General features: G+C 43.4%; 1 protein-coding gene across 2 annotated transcripts in view; it reads right to left on the bottom strand.

Annotated features, from left to right (window-relative positions):
• MECP2 (methyl-CpG binding protein 2) overlaps positions 1-14,217 on the bottom strand; it is a 97,396-nt gene that overhangs the window by 64,130 nt on the left and 19,049 nt on the right. The window contains exon 1 of one of the 2 annotated variants that reach the window (XM_063119365.1): positions 10,767-10,810. The exons of the other annotated variant lie outside the window; for it this stretch is intronic. Coding sequence (XP_062975435.1) covers positions 10,767-10,789 — 23 coding nt within the window. The 5' untranslated portion in view covers positions 10,790-10,810. Of the gene's footprint in view, positions 1-10,766; positions 10,811-14,217 lie in introns of those variants that run through there. 2 annotated transcript variants of the gene reach the window in all.

The following is a 14,217-nucleotide window of genomic DNA, read 5'->3' as shown; positions in this document are numbered from 1 at the left end:
CGAGGAATGCTGTCCTCTCGAGTTGTTTGCATTTCTCCATGATCAGCCCCTGACATCGAGCGCGTCGGTGTCGAAGGGGGTGGAGGCGGGCACGGTAGCGAGGCAGAAGGCGTTGGGGATGTGTGATCGACCCCCGATCTTTTCACCTTTTTTACTTCATGTTTAGAAGTATCTGATTTCCTCTTTTTTGCCTTCGCTTTATCAAGAGGTTGTTGATGCTTAGTGTTCGGCTTCTTGTGCAGTTTTTCTGCATTCGTTGGCCGAGGAGCCGGTATCTCCTGTTCCCGTGAGGGCGTGCCCATTGAGTGTTCTGTCGACATGGGTCTCGGCTGGTCGACTGCAAGTAGCGCGTTTTTCCAAAGGACTGCTTTAAGGCGGTCAGACCGATTTTTTCGAGTTTGCTTAGAGAAACTCATGCAATGGGCGCAGGAATCAACTATATGCGCCTCGCCCAGGCATAGGAGGCAGAGTGAATGTCCGTCTGCCGGTGGAAGTTTGCTGCGGCACTTCACGCACTTCCTAAAGGGAGCTCTTAGTGCCATACGCTACGATAGAAAGTACAGTAAAAGGTTCTAAGAGAGAGGCAGAATTTTTTTATATATATAATAATAATTTACTTATTTATTTATTTTTAGGAAAGAGTAAGAAGTAGAAGAATAGAAGGAGAAGGAGAAGAAGAATATAACGAACGTTCTCGAAGAGGATAAACTAGGTAAGTAGAAGAGCGAAGTTCGGAGCGTGTTGCCAGCAAGGCAGTCGAAGAAAAACTGAGGAGATAGGCGGGAACCCGCAGCGCATACGCACTCGATGGTGGGGGAGGGGTTCCCGCCTAAATCAACGTTCTCAGCTTTAGAAGTTCCGGCGGCTGGCTCAGCGCAGGCGCAGAGCCCATATATGTGTGATGCACAGAGACCACGAAAGAGAACTGTTTATTACAACTTTGAAACTACTCCAGTATGGTGTAGTGGCTGGAGTGTTGGACTGGGAGTCGCGAGTTCCGGGTTCTAGTCCCTACTCAGCAATGGAAGCTCACTGGGTGATTTTCGGCCAGTCACAGACTCTCAGCCCAACCCACCTCACAGGGTTGTTGTTGTGAGGATAAAATGAAGAGGAGGAGAATTATGTTCGCTACCTTGGGTTCCTTGGAGGAAAGAAATCGGGATATAAATGTAAGAAACCAATCAATCAAATTTCACAGATACTACATTATGAGTTAATTTTGTGGAACAATCTATTTTTTAGAATTGCAAAATTTTCTGTAGAAAGTTTTCCACATCACTAGTTCTTTCACACTAAAACTGGGGGTGGGGAGGGAGAGAGAGATCAAAGAGACCCTAAAGCTCAACTTGGGCAGGTTGTGTAACACAGGGTTATGTTTCTAACAGATCTTTAATACCTTTTTGCAGGCTCTGGGGATTACTTGTCAAGCTTAACCTTGGGTACATGTGCCAAGAGCGTACCCCTTGGAAAGAGTCTGCAAAAGCCAGACAGCCAATATGGATGCCTTCCCTTGGCCTACAATCTTTCAAAGTGGAAGGTCCCCCTGGCATCATACAGAATGCTGCTTCCTGCCATCACTAATGAAAGATGACAAGAGGTAGCAAAGGTGTGAACTCTTTTGCTACCGACGCAGGGCCAAAACAGACATGACGTGTGAGTTCCATGATCAGTAATATAATAGTGGACACCTGCATTTCTCTCTGCTGGGGGAGCAATTTAGATCTGGAAAATGGCATGCGGTAGAAACAGTTAATACACACCAATGCAACTGATGTGATCAAAGTTTGAGCTCCTTGTGACCACTTTTAAGAGGGGAGGAAAAAAGTGTCAGGAGACACTAATTACGGTGGCAAAGGAGCAAAGCAGACTAAACCTCCCAACAAGCACTTGCTCTTAGATCAGTTAGATTGACTCCCTAAACATGGGTCGCTCTGCAGAAAAGCTAGGAGAATGGAATGAGGGAGACAGGTTTGCTCACAGTTTCCTTGCTGCTTCCCTCCTCCCCTTCAAAAGAACTAAACGGTCTCTATTTACAGGGTGACTTCTATTGTTGTTGCTGCTGCTGTAACCAAACTCAGTTTTTTAGACATTTTTCTCCCCTACACCTCCCAAGTGCATTTTTGTGGTCGGTATCTTTTCCTCTCTTTTGGGGAATCCTTTAAGGGACAAGGACCCATATGCTATTGCTACTGGCCACTCTTAGCCCTTGAAATCAGGCAGGATGAAAACCTGAATATGTGCCTTTTTAAAACTAAATTAAAACCAGTCGGGCCTATACTTCAACATGCACTAAATCCCCTTTTTAAAAAAACCTTTCAAAGGCTAAAAATAGTAATACGAAGGGTTTCAAATATTCCCCTGTTCATAAGCACTGCAAACGATAACTGCTCAGGAAACAGCATAATGTTCTAGCCTCATATCTGATGCCTAATGAAAAGGGGAGATTCAGAAGAACGTAAGACACTGCACTATTCAATACAGATTGTTAATGTTAAAATGTTATAGTAGCAAGCAGCAAGCTGCCTCTGCTCAACATTTCTCCTGCACTGGGAGCAGTAGCTTCCTATTCAGTAGCACACTAGAAAATATCTCCTGTTTCCGAACAACTTTAATGGGCAACTGCAATCAACATAGTGACTCAGTGGAAATGGTGCTTTTACTCCCTGGGTATCTTTTGAGTCAGATCCAGTCCAATTACTAACACATCCAAGTTTCCATTCTGACAAGCAATCTGAACTCAGGCTAGTACACCCACAGCTGAAGTTCAGTGGCATCATTTTTTCAATCACTGTATTATAACACATCGAACACACAGAGAGAAAACAGCTGCTGTCAAGAAGGTCACATCATGAGTTTGTGGGGGTGGGGGTGGGTGTCACCTTTGTCCTTGCAAACTGAGCCCACTGAATTTTAAATGCTGCTGAAGAAGAAAGCACAGTGATTACTTAAGATGGCTGTTGTTGCTGAGTCACTATTCTGGCTCAATACATTTCATTTTAAAGTAAGAGTTTCACTTTCAGACATTAGCAAAATGCAAAAAACTCCTGAAAAGGAAATTGTTAATAGATGTCAACAGATATTCCTGAATTATTTCTTTGTTTCTCACTCACAGAACTGAAGGATTGTCTGTGCCAGCATTCCATAAGATGATGTTAAATTTTCATCTCAGCTCTGACATCAATACAAGGAAATCCCCCATTCCCTGTCCTGGATTAAGGAGGAGGATTAAAGAAATATTGCCTCAATTTCCCCAAAAAACCCACCCAAAACCTGTGTCTAGATCAATATCATAATCCCTAGACCCACCAAATCTCTCCTGTGAGGACAGGGAAGGTTCTGGACTCCATAACTTTGTTCAGCCTCCTTGACAACACTTTGCGCAAAATTATGTCTGACCCACTGACATACACTTTTGAAGTTGTATAACCTCCAAGAGAGCCATGAGAGGGACAGAAGCGGAACTTCACACACACCATGAGAACCACCCCAACTGACCCAGCATAACCAAAGTATTGTGGCATAGGCAAGAGGTGGAGGTGGGGACAGAAGACAGGCACATACTGGATACAAAAGCATTGGAAAAACCATAATTGCAGCTAACGTTTTGTAAGGAACAGGAAGCAATAGCACAAATAAAAGCAGACAATTGAATAAAAGTTATCTAAATTCCCTACCAATTTTTTTTACATTGCTTCTTATAGCCAAAGTCCATAGAAAGGCTATCTTGAAATACAATCTTGTGTGCATTAACTTTTTCATGGCCTGTTACATTTTAATTCTTCCCCCAGGAGCTCAGACACAGGGTCAGGCTTGCTAATAAGGGTGGAGTGAGGGATCAATTACGAATTTTGTACCAGGCTCAGAAAACCCTGTCATTAGCTTTGGCTGTGTGGTCATGTCTAAAGGGCCAATGTAAAGCATAACAACTTCCCATATAGCTGCCAGCAAAAGGTTCACTCCATAGAGCTGGTATAATGTCTTAAGGGCTGGCTTATATCCATGCAAGATCTGCACACCAGTGCAATTGCTACCTGGTGGTACAAGGTTAATATCCATAGGAACCTTGACTCCACTGTTTTAAGCAGATCAGTCTCATGAAGTCTCCAGAGCACTGTCTTGGCCAGTATTATTGGAAGAGATTCAGTACATACAGCTTGAGGATGTGGACAAGTTGTTTGGATGGGTATGTGCAACCACTTGAGTATTGGATCCTTGCCCTTTGGGGCTGGTGAAATCTACCAGGCAAGGAACAGACGATTGGTCCAGGAAGGTGATAAATACCTCCTTACGAGAGCTAGTAGTCCGCAGTCACTTGAAAGAAGTGGCAGTAAGACCACTTCCTTAAGAAGCCCTCCCTGGATCCAGAAGGTCTGAACAATGTTAGACTCGTTGCGTTAAGTCCTTTTCTGGGCAACGTCCTTGAGTGAGTGGTCGCTGACCAGACCCAGGCACTCTTGAATTTCTGGATCTGTTTCAGTTGGGGTTCAGGCCGAGTTTCGATTACCTGTGTCATTATGGTCAGCATTCTACTTTCCACTATCAAGGGTCGTTTCTAGAAAAGATGATTCCACTCACCCAACCCCATCATTATTTGTTATAAAAGACAGAAAAATCTTCCAAGATCTTCTATGCACAGCAACATCTTACAATTGCAGACTCCAAACTGAAATCAGCTGAAAACAGTGTAGGAAATGAATCCTCTTTACAGGACCAACTCCTTCTGCTGTTTAGAAAACAGACTGACAGCCACCAACACAAGATGCCGAGTTTGGATGTTTATTACAGAATACACACTATGAATTATCTTGATGGTTTGTTTTGAAAAATTATTGCAGCTTGTAAACAGGACTTCAAGACGTGTACTGAAAGTGCAGCACTCCATTCAAATCGATTTTAACTCTCCTCCAGCCAGAAAACAGCTAGCTTCTAAAATGCAAACTAGTTTTATGATTGCTACAAGAATGCAGAACCAGTACTGGCCCTAAAACATGTTACTCCAATTTTTTAATTCTGTCTCCAGGACAGTTTAATGCAATCTCTAGTGTTGGGGGTTTAAACTCAAAATCACTGGAGCAATTATTATTTCCCGTGTATTTCAGTATTCATTAAAAAGCGAGGAGGAGGAGGAGGAGGAAGTAAGTTTCTATTTCTCACTGCTGCAGGAAAAAATGGATACATGATCTGAGCAGAAACCACATGAGAAAAGCTCAGAAACCCAAAATGATGACAGAATGTACTGTTTAACTCATGATTTATAGGGCTTAATTCATGATTGCTGAATGCCTGGGGTGATCAGTGCAACAGAGGCTGTTTGATGAACAAGCCCTGCTAGTTCTTTCAAACTGGTGAAAGCTTTGATAGCATTTTGGGCATAGAGAGAGTGGGAGCCCGCATATTCTTCTAACCAATTAGCTGTTCAAGTGCGATTCACACACATTTTTGGTAGCCTATTCAATTCTCCTCACAGAGAAAAAAACAACAACAAAACGAGGGGGGTAGAGAACTACCCTGTTCTTTTTGTGTCCTTTCTTTTAAAATTCAAGGCTGACAGAGCAAAAGAAAGCAGGAGTTTCATTTCACTGCTGCGAGAGGTGGCAAACTGCAAAACTAGAGCAGGCACATACTTTGGTAATTACGAGATCTCAAACCTAAGTTACGGCCTGTGTGAAATCACATTTGCTTTAACAAAACAAAGATGTAAATACAGAGCTAACTGAATATCCTCAGCTGAACTTCAGCTGGTATGATAGATATTTTTATTCAGTACAGCTACACCACCCTAGACTGGTTAAGCAACTCATGGACTGCTGTATGCATTTTCCTCATGCTTTAGTGAGGAACAAGGCATCAGAGTCAAATTCCTGTCCAAGTGCAAAAAAAGAAGGCAGAAAAGTAAAACCTAAGAGGGCAAGAACAAGGACCCATCTAGTCCAGCATCCTGGTTTCCCCACCGTGGCAGGGCAGATGGTTCTAGGAAGCCCCAAAGCAGGCCATGGGGGCAGTAACCATCCCTCACTCCCCACCTCTCATTTTGGCAACTGCTTACAAATGTAAGCACTAAAGTGGTATGTGGTGCCTTGTTAGTCAATAAGGTTTTTAAAAAGGTGAAGGAAAGGAGTGTTTGTTTTTCAAAGTACACAGAGGTATACACACACACACACACACACACACACACAAACACACACACACACCTCTAGTAACCCCTCACTACCACCAACCTGCAACAGAAAGCAGCAACAACATGGTTAATTTGCCTATGGAGGTTTTGCCACAGCTTTTATAACTCTTAAAACTGGAGGGGAAGAACCATTTAATTCCGCTTCCAGACTAAACGCAGTCACAACCTGGTTTGAACACAAGGGCAACTAGAGGCAGACACTACGGCTGTGTGAAAAATCAGTAAGATCACCACTCGTAATTGTAGCATAGCAGACGTACGGGGATGTTCTTGTCTCCACGCTTCAACTAACACAATGCTCAGCTCATGGTGCAAGACCACCCAAGTTTGCCTTTCTCCACCCACGTGCATACATTTTCAAAACACACCCATTCAAAAACTTCTCCCATTCCTTGCCTCATTGCAGGCCTCTAATCTTCCATCATAATTATCTGTCCAACTGATGGATTTCAGTACAATTAAAGATAACTGCCTTTAAAAAACCAAACCCCCTATATGCTTTCTGCTACATCATCATTTATCATTTCCTTGTCTGCACCAAACCACCTGGATGCATTTCATATAGGCAAAATGCCAAGGAGAATCTACCCACAATAGAACCACAGCTAGAGAGTAAAAACGGGATTTCTACAAGATAAACTGAAGTGAATTAACTGAAATCAAGATTTGCATCGCTATTAAGAATGCCGATTCAAAAATTTAAAATCAAGGTTTTCATTTTGTAATTCATGAGTTTTCTGAACAAGCATGCATCCCCTCAACCATTTTGTGGTTAAGCAGCATGGTTTAGTGTGTTGTCTGAACCAGGCCATCAAATTTCCCCTTGTACAACAAGATTTCCCCCCTGCCACTCCCCCCCCACGCTGCCAAATCTGTTCCAGAGGGTCTCCCAAATCTCCAGGGCAGATTTGGGGGCATGCTGGGGCCTGTAGGGGGGAGAGGAAATCAGTTCTGCTCACAGTTTCTCTTCCGCTGGTAGTTGATCAGCATTGTATACAACCTATAATATATTTATCACTAAATAAAACAATTTATACTATTTAAGATCATAATCCAATGTCTCTGTCACTACACAATTGTATCGGTTTGTTGACAAGGAGGTCAAACTGTAAAGTTAATTGATTTTTCTTTGCCTCTCCATACTACACAAGTATGAACTCTAGAAAATTAAGGATACTAAATTTGAATACAAGGGCCACAATACTGTACAGACGTGTGCAGGATTATGGTCTGAGTACCCAAGGGATTAGGGTGGTGGACTTTAATCTTTACCCACATTAATTTTCCTGCGAAGTAGCCTCCCTTAAAAGCAGCTATGAGGCAAATAACAATGCCAGGGGGGGCATTTAAGTCAGGAAAATTGTGAAGGGAGGGTTAACACACTACTTCAGTTCTGATTAAATCTCTCCATTCGGCTGCTTTTAAAAGAAATGAATGGAGATGAGTGATCCAATCACAGATGTCCAAAGTCTTGCTAATGTAGCCCTAAAATTTACTTGATCAATCCACTGACTGAAGTTTGCAGCCCTAAAAAGAATAACAAAAATAAACACAGAATTGGTAATTTTATAACTGTACACACATAAGGATAGCAGGGAAAGCCCGCATTTGAGTGGGAGAAGGGGGAAAGGAGAAACAGATGCCGTCTAGGATTGCTCTCTTAAAAAGTATTTTAATATCTGCATATGAATTGCTTAGATTTTATTATATTAAGTTGCATGTAAGTTTTATCACACACATCCCAAAAAAGCTTGTCCATATTGATGCAAAAATGAATGCCAGCCCATACACATTTTGACTTAAACTTTTTATTTAGGCTTACTCTGGGTCAGGTTTAATCTGAAAGTTGTAAAATCCACTATTGCAGACTGGGATACGCTAAGTGCTGAGGCATGGACAATTGTTTTTATGAGACTCTAGCCATTTTATGTACAAAAAATATATGAAAAAAGCATATATGCAATATTCCACATGATTGCTTTGAAAGGAATAAATCTACTCCTGCCCTCCAAAGATCTGGCCAATGAATGCAAAGGACTCCAGTAAAGCCAATACAAGACCACCAGCAAAGGAAGATAATCCTGGACTCAACTGGATATAAATGCCAGCTTATAGTTCACTGCTTTGTTCTGGCATGATCCACCTGCTCTCCCGCAACACCTCCCCCCCCCCCCCCGCCCACAACTCTCTTCCCTTACGTGTCTTCCTTAAGTCTGAGGGCAAGTGCTGTCTCACATCTTCTTTTATTGATGTGAGCAGTCTTGGGAGACAATATTTGTCTGAAAAGTGGGATAAATAAATAAATAAATAAATAGAAGCCAAATGCTTGTCAATGTTACTAAAAAGAAGCAAGGGGTTTCTGCCTACACAGTGTAGCCTGCAGTCCCCTAAGCACCACAAAATCTCTAGTTACAGGCAAGGGAATACACACATACACACAAAACTCATAATGTATCCTGTGATTGCTATATCGGTGTGTCAAGTGCAAAACAAATATTATTCCATTAATAGTTAATGACACATCTCAATCTGCTTTTAAATTAAACTGGTATAAATTACAGGAATAATCCAACGTGCAAAAGCATAATGTGCATTTATTTGCTTGTTAGAAAAATACTTGTGAGCACTTGATGTTTGTGGCATCTGTTCCATTTAAAGTCATCTCATTTTGCAATAATTCAGAAAGAAAGAGAGGGAAAGTATATACACAAAAGTGGCTAAATACCAATGAGTTTATTTTTTTAATTTGGACGTGTAGTCCTAAACTATCAACAGTATTTTTTATCTACACAATTTATATACTGCTATATATCCAATAAAATAGCCAAGCAGTGAATAATGGAAGGGAAATAATAATAATAATAATAATAATAATAATAATAATTTCAATCTTTAAAATCAAATTGTGCCAATAAAACTATGGCTGGTTAATCAGGAAAGGCTTATTTAAATAAAAACATGTCTTCAGTAGGCACCAAAAAGGAAACAATGTTGGCGCCTGTGTGACATCTACTGGCAGGGAATTCCATAGAAAAGGAGCCAATACATTAAAAGCTCTAGTTTGAGTGTACTCCAGATGGACTCCAGGTCCACGCACAACCACCCAGAATCCATCATCTGATGACTGTAGTAATCAGACAGGCTGGTAAGAAACAAGCCACTCTCTGAAATATCCTGGTTCCAAATTGTTTAGGGTTTTATACACCAATAACAAAACCTGGCCTGCTAGTGTACTACAAGCCAATGTAGTTCCTTCACTAGAGGTATTACATGCTGAAAAGAGGCAGCTACCAAAAACAGTCAAGCTGCTACATTCTGCACTAGCTGCAGCTTCTGGACCAATCTTATGGGCAGCCCCATGTAGAGTGTATTGCTGTAGCCCAATCCTGAGGTTACTAGGACCTCTACCACTGTGGTCAAACTAACCTGTCCAGGAGAGGCTGTAGCTGGCATACCAATTGGAAACTGGTTGAAGGCACTCTAAGCTGCCGTGGCCACTTGGGCCTCCAGCAACAAGGATGGATCCAGGAGCACCCTCAACCTGTAAACCTGCTCTTTCAGATGGAATGCAACTCCATCCAGAACAAGCAATAACCCTATCTCCTGGACTTGGGAACCACTCACCTACAGGGCTACTCCCAGTGGCTTTAAATTGATGTTAAACAACGTTGGGAATAAGATGGTACCGTGCAGAAACTTATACCTCAATTGCCAAGAGGACAACATTCATCTAGAGTCTCTGAAATCATCTTTGCAAGTGGGACCGAAGCCATTGTAATACAGTGCCTAATCCTACCAAGCTGATCCAAGAGGATACCAAGGATGATGGTCTCAAAAATTGATAAGAGCTATTAGCCAGAAAGGGCAAGGACTGAGAGGGCACATGGTTCGTGGCATTGATGCAAGCACCTTGCCCATGTCATCAAGTATTCCTGTTCATAGATATGATACTTCTACTATCATTATTTGGTTTGTATTATGGACATTCACTACGTGACAGGATGGAATACCATATTTCAAAAGTAGAAATTTTGGCAGCTATTATTTTACAGTGCTTTCATAAAGTAGTGTACACAGTACAGCTGTGTACAGGCAGCCTGAGAGAGTATGAGGCAAAGAGTAGGTGAAGAAATGTATTCAGTGCATATGTAGAAAAAGCTAGAGAATTCGATATAATCTACAGAATCAAGCATCATGAGAAGCCCAGTTTTTTGTTGTTATATTGTTTTAAAAGGTAGGTTCTTGCTCACGTGGCTATGCAATGCCTATTAAAATCTCCATTGCCATAAGGGGGCCTCAGTAAGATTTTCAGTGACCAGGAGGTGAGGCTTCAGTGCCCTGTATGCCTATTAATATAACTAGCAAAAGCAAATTATGCAAACTAAGAATATATATACGGACTTCATTTATTTGCCCATTTTTAAAGGTTTCAGAATTCAGTTCCCCTTTAAATACAATGTACACATAGCCCTGGCAATAAGGCAGTTAATGCCTCCTTCCCGATAGTTCGGGCATCGTATAGTCCTCCACCCCAAGATACGGTAATATTGAATACATGCGTCTCTTTAATCTGGCTTTAAAAACTTACCACACAACAAACAAGTTCGCCATAGCAATCCTTTTCCTTACTCCACACAAAGCTAATACAGTGTAAGAAATAAATTTATTATTACTATTATTATTAAATTGCTTCATATAAAACTAGTACTGCCTGGAGAAATGCTTCCGTCCATTAAGAGAAATACAGAGCTGTTTTAGAAGCTGTGTCATCATATCAATAGTTCTGCAGAGCAAGCTTCAGTGACTAGCAGATCTCTGTTCCTGATACAGGCAAGAGTCATACTAGAGAGCTCTTTCAGCACTATTATAGTGGGGAAATATCCCAGAACTACATAATTTTGAGAACATCTTAAAAAACAAACAAACCTAAAGATCTGCTTCTACATTAGAAGTAGATCTTCAACTTCTGTATTTTTCTACTTCTTAGGAAACAGGGTTGAGAAGTAGGAAATGAGAGTTTGAGCCCACTTGGGGAAGAAGGGAAATGCCCACGGCTTTTTCATGCCTGGCCAAAAAACTCTCCGACTGAGGCAAAAGAAAGGGAGCTCCTGAGACTTGAACCCACAACACGAACTCCACAAACCAGGCCCCTAACCACCGAGCTACAGCAATAGACAAAAAGGCACATCATGGGGCATTTGTCCTGCCACAAATGGAAAGAACACAGCAGCTACAGGGGGAGCCCTACAAGGTAGAACCTCTCACATTTTACATGCAGGCGTCCTGGGTTCAATTCCAGGGTACAACCCCACACTAACTAAAGAGGGGATCCAACAACATCAGGCATGGCTGCTGAACCAATCAGGAGGAGTACTGCATGGACCAATAGCCCTTTTGGTGCACCTGCCTCTCCTGGCAACTCATGACACCACTCCGCTCCTCTATGTTGCCCAACAGCCAGCCCGACTGGGAAGCAGCCCGACTGGGAAGCAGCCCGACTGGGAAGCAGCCCGACTGGGAAGCAGCCCGACTGGGAAGCAGCCCGACTGGGAAGCAGCCCAACAGAACCTCACTGCTTCTCCCTTACATCATTCCTTCCCTCCCATGCAATTGCCTGCCCCATACAACCTGGCAGCAGCACCCATCCCATGCATCTGCCCTCTCACAGTCCAGGGCAGCTGACTGAACAGAAAGAAGAGGGGCCATTAGCCCTGAGCGCATTAGGCCTCCTGTCCCCCACTCCCATCCCTACTGAGGCCAGCTGAAGCCAGACCACACGAGGGTGAAGGAACGGGATCCCTATCTATCGCTCCCTGGCAACAAAGGCACAACTCATGTGGCAAAGGCAAAGCCTTTATTGAACAGCATCCAGGGTGGTGTGGGTCCTGAAAGGAAGAGACGTGTGTGTGTGTGTGAGTTGCCAGCCAGTCACCCTGGCAGGGCTCCTGTACCTTGCACAGAGGCTCAACACATGGCAGGGTAGCAGGTCCAATGTCCTGCATGGAAACAGCTCCATGGTGGGAACACCTTTGTATAACTGGATGCCATGGAGAGCGCAAGAGTGGAAAAGCCTGCCTGGAGCAGTAGGTTGTCAACCCCACGAAGGCACAACAGGGAGCATCCCGGTCACTGCTGCGGGTCATGGGGTGGGACTCCTTCCTGGTCTGCATAGAACAGAATGTGGGAAGAATCCTACATCTGGGCGAGAGCAACCTCTGGAAGGCAAGAGGAGATGCAGGTGGAGAGCAGTGAGCCACAGTCAGCAGCTGGTGCACAGAGGCCCTGAGCCTGAGTGCACCAAAGATGTTTGCAAGGAAGCAAGAGAGAAAGAAGAGGGAGTGGGAACACTGAACGCTCAGCCAGCACCCGTACCTCAGCCTACCCCACTGCAGTGACTTGGGTTTGGGAGGAGACAAGCAAGGTGCAATTGCCATTTGTTCTGCTCCATGCATCCCGGCTGTCATACTGCAACACAAAACTCACTTCCAACATTACTTGAAGGACTGCCTTCTCCTGTACCAGCCTGCCCACAACACCAGGTCATGAACAAAAGCCCTTCAGACCTGTCCACCATTGAAGAGATTAGGCCAGTGAGTTCAAGGAAGACAGCCTTTTCAGTGGTGAAATCAGCTTCTCTCAGCGGTTCGTCAAGCCCCCTCTTTGCAGGTCTTCTGGAAGGCTCTGAAGACCTGCTTTATTTTGCTGGCCTTCCCATCATCTGTGGATGGCAGTTTTTACTGGGGTAATCTATTTTTATAACGTTTTACAGTATTTCATTGCATACTTAATTTTCCCTTGTGTGTAGACTTTTGTATGGTTCTTCATCCTGCCTTGAGAGGGTTCTACCCCAACAGGCAGCCTAAAAATAATTTTAAATACATAAATAAAAGTTCTCAAGAGTATTTGACAAGGAGTGGCAATGGCTGAAGGGAGTGCTTGGCCTTTGCCAACAGAGAGCTTACCTGCGTGTGGGGATGAGTGCCTGCTCTCTGTGTGATGGTGGTGGTGGTGGGGGGAGGATACTGCTCCCTGCTGTTGTGGGGGAGCGCATTGTAGTGATACATGGCATACAGGGCAAAAGAGAGGGTGGAAGGGAAATTGGCCACAGTTGTCCCTTGCAGCATGTATTCCCCCTTCCCTTGCTTACCTGTGTGGGGTGCTCTGTCCTGGAACCCCCGGTTCGCGGAGCTGAGTGGAATTTGGTATTGAGTGTTTGTGTCTATACTCTCAAGGCAACCTACCTGTTGGGATTCTAGGAAGAGAGGTGTTAGCAATGTGCTGAGGTTTCTAGGCGTGCTATTGAGACAAGCTATTTGTGCAAAGTGCTCTTTTCTCCCAGTTTCCCATTACCAAAGTCCACCCTTGTGAACTCTTAAGTATGCACAACATAGGGCCAGAGATGTAGCCCTACACTGCACACCCCTATTATTCCTGTGTATGGTTAAATACTTGTGCTGTTGTGTAATGGTTGGGTGATGAATTATACCTTATTCTATGTTTTGTCATGGCGATGTAAGTAGGGTGATCATCTATACAGAAGTTACTTTTAATTAAAAAAAATCCTCCCCCTTCAAGTCAATTTGAGGATTAGAGTTAGGTGCCTGGCCTAGGTCTGGTGTGAAGCTGTGCTGTCAAAAGTGGCATGGGCATTATCTGGGGGAGTATAAGATATGTCATGTTCTCCTACCCTGTGCCGCTCATGGCTCTACCCTACTATGGCCATTCTACCAGTGTATCTTCACTGGGGGAGTGTTCCTCTGGCAAATCTAGGCAGTTCTTCAAACATCATGGGTCTTCTTCCAAATCCTATACCACCTCAGCCAGCAGAACGCGAGTATAGGATTGCATCCTGAAGTACTTTGTGGGGGGGGGAGTACTTTCAGAGTTGTAGAAACTCAGTCGTTTTTTTCACAGGACAGTAGCACCTGCAATAACTGAAGATAAATTCCCTACTCCTACCCCACCGCTCAAAAATCTTTATCATCAAACACCAAACACTTCTTACAGGAGATGAAAGTGTTTTACAGACTCCTTTTCTA

This window comes from Elgaria multicarinata, chromosome 3, assembly GCF_023053635.1.
Source record: "Elgaria multicarinata webbii isolate HBS135686 ecotype San Diego chromosome 3, rElgMul1.1.pri, whole genome shotgun sequence".
Lineage (NCBI taxonomy): Eukaryota > Metazoa > Chordata > Lepidosauria > Squamata > Anguidae > Elgaria > Elgaria multicarinata.
The sequence above is the reverse complement of the archived record's forward strand: the minus strand, read 5'-3'. Positions and strand labels throughout refer to the sequence as shown.